The following is a 7424-nucleotide window of genomic DNA, read 5'->3' as shown; positions in this document are numbered from 1 at the left end:
CCAATCTGACAGAACTGGAGAGGATCTGCAAGGAGGAATGGCAGAGGATCCCCTGAAAAACTTGTTGCATCTTTCCCAAAAAGACTCATGGCTGTATTAGATCAAAAGGGTGCTTCTACTAAATACTGAGCAAAGGGTCTGAATACTTAGGACCATGTGATATTTCAGTTTTTCTTTTTTAATAAATCTGCAAAAATGTCAACAATTCTGTGTTTTTCTGTCAATATGGGGTGCTGTGTGTACATTAATGAGGAAAAAAAATTTACTTAAATGATTTTAGCAAATGGCTGCAATATAACAAAGAGTGAAAAATTTAAGGGGGTCTGAATACTTTCCGTACCCACTGTATATATATATTTTTTTATTTATTTATTATTTTTTTTTTTTCAAAGGCTTGGGAGCTAAAACCCTCCATATGGCTGTATTGACTTGCATGTCTCTGAGGGGAGAGGACAGACCCCTGTTCAACAGATTAGAGTGTGTGTAGCATATGGGTAAACAGGCAAAATGCTGTGATGTTTTTATAAAGGCCAGAGGTGAAGAGCATCTGAGTTCTGTGTCTGTGTTTGCTCTTTGGTTGAACAATTGTAGGGAGTCTGAATATGTCTGGGTCATTTTTGCTATGCAGTCTTTCCCATTATATACTATATAAAATATATTTTTTATATATTTTATAAAAAATTTTAAAGATGGAAATTATATTAGTTAGTAGGGATGTTCATTTCGGTTATTTTTCCTAACTGACAACCGCCGCTCGTTAAATGATTATTAACCGTTAACCGGCAAGATTATTTTAAATTAGAATTGAATTAAATTAGAAATGATAAATGTCTGTGTCCCGTTAAAAATACTAACATTTGTTTTCCGGGGATTAATTGTACATGCGCAAAAAGCAGCAAACAACAGAACATGAGGATTCACATAGTCATATCATATCACATCACGCACCTGCAACGCTTCTGCGAACGGAGAATATATATATAGGCTATATATAATGAATAAATAGGCCTATACTAGAAATATATTTTTACTTAAATAATAAATTAAGAAAACGAAAGAAAAAAATGTGCAACAAGTAGCCTAGTATGCAGAGTTTCGGTTCATTTTCATGCTGTGCAAAAGGAAACCAAGACGACAGAAAACGGCATCCTATTTTTCTTTAGGCCTGTTTTACAAAAGCACAAAGATTTGTTTGTATTGTGAATGTACACAAATAAACGCAAACCTTTTACAATTCGTATTATCTTAATGACTAAAGGAGTAGTTGCTTCTACTGTTAGAAGGAAAAAATTCAAGTGATTGCTCCGGTGCCGCAAGCGCGCACACAGTTAAGCTTTGCTACCTTGACAATAGTGCAGCCTGTTCATTATTATAATAAAATACAGTCAGTCACACATATGGAAAAAAACACACTGCTCAGTTTAAATATGTAGTCAAATCTGTGCCGTTAAGCGTTATCACCATATCGTCATGATGTTATGCAAAACATTTTGTTTCACGAGGATATTGGAACGCCAGTGAAGTAGGCTACATAATAATATTTTGGCATTCAAATAGATTGAATATGGAAACATTTGTTTTTGTCGAATGAGAGACCCAGCGTTGGTTTCAGTTTTGTTTTAGCCTAAATTAATTCATTTTGGATTGTCGTTTATATAGCTATAGCTTCTTATATTTTTAATTCTTGTTCATTTATAAATACTGTTAAATGGAAAGGATTTGTTGTGAGGGGAGGTTAGGAGTGAGGGGAACTAAAATAGCCTAGCTATGTTTACAGTGTTTATTATAATGTTTGTAAACATTTCGTGTTGGCATTAGGCCTGAATGAAATAATAAAATGCGACTTATATGCGATTGTTTTTTTTCTCTCTAAAAATTTTTTTTATTCATGTAGTGTATTTTAGCCATGCCATAGAAACCTTTTAAAATATTTTGATAAATTAGACCCACTGAAAAATAAATAAATTACTTTTTAAACCGTTTAACTGATTGTAATAATCGGTCAAAATTATTATGGCTGGTTAACGGTTAACCGGTTAAAATGAGCATCCCTGTTAGGGGATATGTTCAACATAATAGTGAATCTTAAATAATTTAATTACTTTGGTTACCATTTTTGCCATGCCACCTGTTCCTTCTAACATAAAAAACGGGTTTAATATGAAATGCTCAATCCTTCTCTGAGTAATGGCTAACTTACTTTAGCTTTTTATTTCCATCCTGTGAAGTTCCATCCTGTTTGAAATCCTCTTAATAGTCTTGGCATTGTGTTAATAATCAAATTTAAGTGCCTGAGCTTAACCAGATTTGTTTTTTGAAAGTCTGGCAAACTTTATAGAAATACCTGTTTCAATAACAAGAAAATCATATTCGTTTTTTTCCCCAAGTTACTTATGAGTTACTACATAACAAAAATGAGCCATCTTCTGTTTCTCTTAAGCACTTGTAATCACAGCTGCTACAGGGAAATGGAGGAAAGAAATTGTTGGAATATAAGAGTTAACATCTATCTCTGTGTAAAGATTGACCTGATTGATCGTGAAGGTGAACTGAAGAAAGCTGAGCTCTGTGTCACGGTGGAAATAATCTAAACATAGCTGAACATCCTCCAAATAAAAACAAATGATGCACTGACCTTTCTGTGCTCAAAATCCTGTTACAGCCATATATCATATGCTGGCCTACCCTGCCTACACAGCTCAATAAAGTGTGTGTTTATTTCTGCTAACTTAACCTTAATACCGATTTATTGATTTGTATTTTATGTTTTTTTTTATAAACCTGTCAAGGCCAACTGGACACAGGAAAGACTTTTGAACCTAAAGTCCATTATATAACCTCTCTTCTCTTCCTTATGGCTCTTTTTAGACTGTGCAGGTTGTAAGGAGGAGATCAAACAGGGTCAATCTCTGCTGGCGTTAGAGAAACAGTGGCACGTCAGCTGCTTCAGGTGTCAGACCTGCGGCCTGGTCTTGACGGGAGAGTACATTAGCAAGTGAGTGAACACTCCTTCTGTTGACCTGCTGGCTTACTTTCAGCCACACATTGTGTTGCACAAAGCAGCCTCTTTTTGTGTTTGAAACCAGTCTGTTCATTTAATAAATATTTAATAGCAATTTCCCTAATATTTTACACATTCCCTTCCAGTAATAGGCCTTTGTATCATTTGTATACATGGATATAAAATATGTGGATAAATATACAATTCAGAAATTTGTGTGAACACTCTCTCACTATATATACACTACCGTTCAAAAGTCATGTGACACTAAAGACTTGGAGTAGTGGTGCTAAAAAAAATGTTTTATATTAAAATAGAAAATAGTTCATTTAAAGGGTCATGAAACCCCAGACTACTTTTTCTGAGATTTTAGCAGAGGTGTTTGTGTTGCACATTATAGAAGACAATGTTAGCATCCGATCATTTTAACTGTTTGAGAAAACTGGTTAATTTTAAGCATTTTTGCACTATTTTCATCTTCCGGGTTTAAAATCTACATCATGTTGACGTCACAATTTGTGACGTGGCAAAGGACTATAGTACATCGATGACGCGTCTGTGTCTATTAAATTATTCATGAGACTGCGTGTTCTTATCCTATGAGAAGAAGCTTCACTTAATTATTCACAACAACATGTGTTGATTTGCTATGACAGACGCTTCAGACTGTGAGATCACATACATTAACTGAGAGAAACGTTCATGGATCGAAGGAAGGAGAGCGTTTGTTTTTGCTTTGTAATAAGAGTTCGGCACAAACGCGATTCATTCACTTAGTGAGTGTAACCGTTTTTACAGCTCCGTCAACACTCCGTAAACTCCGTTTACACAAGCCATCAAAAGGCTTATATAAACGCTGCAGAATAAGCCTTCGGTTATCAGAGGTGCAACTGTGCATTCATATGTTTTCGATGCAGAGTGCAAATGGTTGTGCATTTATTTGTGTTTTTAACTCGATGGGAGTGAAATGAAACTGTCTGAACCCGAAGCTGTGTGTGTTGTCTGTCTCCCCTCTTCCCACTCCGCTCCACTTTTTTAGCATTTTTTAAAACTGTAGTGAGAACTAACCAGTGCTGAAACAGGGTGTTTCATGACCCTTTAAATAGTGATAAGAGTTCACAATATTACTGTTTTATTGTATTTTTGATCAAATAAATGCAGGCTTGGGCATAAGAGATTTCTATCAAAGACATTAAAAAGCCTTACGGACCCTAAACTTTTGAACGGTAATGTATATGCATATAAACTTGATTTACTGATAAGCAGGTGCTCCTGTTGTGGACTTTTGTGACAATAATAATAATGATAGTCACAAAGGTCATGGTTTTTCCGGTTTTGTGAAACCTATGCACCTGTATTTTATTTTTAGTAATGGTATAAGAATGTGATTATTCATGTGAGTCTTAATTTGCATGCAGAGACGGCATTCCTTACTGTGAGTCAGACTACCATGCCCAGTTTGGGATAAAGTGTGAAACATGCGACAGATACATCAGTGGACGTGTGCTGGAGGTGAGTGTACATCCCACCACAGGACCAGTGTCCAATAGACCCCCCAACTCAGACTCTCAGCCAGGAACCCCCAATACAGAAAAGTTAGATCTGCCTATTATATTATACCTTACAATGCAATTTAAGAAATTGATACTTTTAATTAGCAAGGATGCATTAAATTGATCAAAATGACAGTAAAGTAATTTATAATGTCATTCTTGCTGTTCCTTTGAATTTCTATTCAGTAGAGTACTGAAAAAACCTATCAGGGTTTTCACAAAAATATTAAGCAGCACAACTGATTTCAATATTGATTATAAGAGACTTTCAAAAGCATAAAAAATCAGTAACACTTTACTGAAAGCCTTTATTTATAATGCATTATAAAGGGTTAATAGATGGTATAATGCATTATAATTATTCATAATGTGCGTTGTAATACATTATTTCTTGTAGAAAATAATTATAAATGAATTTAAAATGCATAGTGTAACAATGAATTGATAAGTGTCATCATGTGCCATATTTACCGTGTTTACAATTATTCATGAGATTGCATGACTTTAAGTAAAGTGTTACCAAAAAATCTTACTGACCCCAAACTTTTGAGTGGTAGTGTAGTGTTATTTATTAGAAATGTAATGAAAGTTTCATTCATGTCTACAGACCCCCTGTTAAATACTTTTGTGGACTTCCTGTAGAGAACATTGAACTTGAGCAATTGACTCATTACTTATACACATATACTATAGTAGTTATTTGTGATGAGTGTCTCGTCTTTGATTGCTATTGACTCTGAATTACCTCAGAACTCTGCTGAATAGACAGCGATTACATTGAGTTGTACCTGAAAAGAACATGAATTGATCTATCAAGCAGGCCAGGCAGGAAGCCTCCATTATAAAAAGATCAAGGGCTAAGAATGAGGAGATGGATTAAGAAGCCCAGACAGACGGGGGAATAAAACCACTATTTGAAGCACTCTTCCCTCAGAAATACACACTCTTTTCTCTCTAACCCTAACAACGCTTTCACCATTTATGGTTAACAGACAGCAAAAAATACACCTTGGAGAGACTAGTAGAGGATAACATTTTGAGAAAATAAACAAGTGAGGACTATCACTGTTACTATTGCTTCTGATATTTATTTTTCTCGGCCTTCCTCCAAAAATATATATATGTATTGTATGGTAATATAATATTTATATTAGTATTAAAAAATGTAGTTGAAGTTTATCACAGGTGGTTGGAAATGGAGCGCTAAACGTTCAGACCCCTTACCAGTAATGTTTCAGTGGGTAGTTACTGCGGGAATGAGTGATAGAGCTCATCAAGAGCCAGTAGGCTGCCCTGCCTTTAGTTTTCTTCCCCTGTGGCTTGTCCTTCAGAGGAATGGCCTAATATTCTGGCCTTTGACGCTTCATAAGCAAGAGTGGTTATTTTGGCAGGTACCCCTGGCACCCTTTCTTTTGTTGACTTGCTATTTTCTGACACTCCTGAGTAGGGTTGTGGAGTCATGGAGTTGGAGAGAGAGACAGAGAACGTGAGAGACTTTTAGTAATGTGACAGTCGCAGGGGAAGTGAAACATGATGAGGTAGTTTACATACAAATAAGAAAGGAGATAATTTGCCAGCTGAGAGTTCCAAAGCTGATGAAGCTTAATGCTAATACACACGCATTTGAAAAACATTTGAGTCTGATTGTGTACTCGCACACACTAACTCATTGCTGTTTGCTCTTATCCCAGTCTGAGTGGCTAGTGTGAAGTGCTCCATGTTCCAGCGAGAGCTCAAGTCAGGTTATTTATAGCTATTGGGACACAGGCTGATTTATCTTTATCTGCCTGTATGATTTGCACTCATTCCCCCTGGGAGACACCTAGTAATACCACATGCCTCTGAACACTTAGAAACTGACAGCTTGCTGATTCCTGGAGCAGTGACAGCATACACTATGTCTCTAGCTCATAAACTGGCCTTCTTTTGCCACCTGCTCTGTGCCTCCTCTCGAATATGCCCCTTTCTTCTCAGGGCTTCCTAATGAGACATTTGATGTATTTACGATATTTGTCTATGAATAGCAACTGTCATACTAGTCTAAGAACTTACATTTTCGATACATAATGGTCAGTTATTTTGTTTGTCGTTGTTTTTCTGATGTGAATAGTTTTAAAGAAAGCCACAGAAGAACAGTGGTGGAAGAAGTACACAAATCAAGTACTTGAGTAAAAAAGTACAGATACATATAATAAAATATTACTCAAGTAAAAGTACTCCTTTTTCAATTTTACTCGAGTGAAAGTACAAAAGTACTCGATTTTTTATGTACTTAAGTAAAAAAGTACTGATAGATAGATTTATTTAGCAATTTTATATAGGCTACTTAATTAAATTTTATATTAGCACATATTTTTTATAATCCTACTGCTCAAAATATCTGGGATTTTCCCAAAATAACCACTATATTGAGTCGAGATATATTTTTGTTGTTGATGTTGTAATGTTCACTATGAAGCTTACACTGCAATGTACCTGAGAGAAAAAAGTTAATATTGTTAGCTGATGCTAACTGTCTAGCTAACAAGCTTGCTGGTGCTAAGTTGAGGTAATTTTTAGATATAAAGTCCAAATATTTTTATTCAACCACCTAGATAGAATACATCTGGGGGAAAGAAAGGATGTGATGTTCAGAACATGGTAACTACAGTAATTATCAAAGTGGTAAGTAATGCTCTCTGGGGGCATTTGGCCAGGGGTGTTTTTACAAGACAAGGTTTGAGAAGAAAAAAATCATTATGAAAATATAATTATATTTTCCTTAAAATGTTCTTCCTAACTTCAGGCCTTATTCTCATGTCATATATAACTGTGATGTTCTGCAAAACAACAAGCTTTAAAACACTTTTTTCTTACTGGTGAAAATCAGA

The 7424-nt window shown here is 35.4% G+C and overlaps 1 protein-coding gene across 1 annotated transcript in view; it reads left to right on the top strand.

The window, feature by feature from the left end:
* The window catches only part of LOC107602551 (actin-binding LIM protein 3-like), a 73802-nt gene that overhangs the window by 40733 nt on the left and 25645 nt on the right, over nucleotides 1-7424 (top strand). The window contains exons 5-6 of the mRNA XM_016295079.1: nucleotides 2869-2995; nucleotides 4420-4513. Coding sequence (XP_016150565.1) covers nucleotides 2869-2995; nucleotides 4420-4513 — 221 coding nt within the window. The remainder of the gene's footprint in view (nucleotides 1-2868; nucleotides 2996-4419; nucleotides 4514-7424) is intronic.

This window comes from Sinocyclocheilus grahami, unplaced genomic scaffold (genome assembly GCF_001515645.1).
Source record: "Sinocyclocheilus grahami isolate Dianchi unplaced genomic scaffold, SAMN03320097.WGS_v1.1 scaffold330.1, whole genome shotgun sequence".
NCBI lineage: Eukaryota > Metazoa > Chordata > Actinopteri > Cypriniformes > Cyprinidae > Sinocyclocheilus > Sinocyclocheilus grahami.
This window is presented reverse-complemented; position numbering and strand designations above follow the sequence as displayed.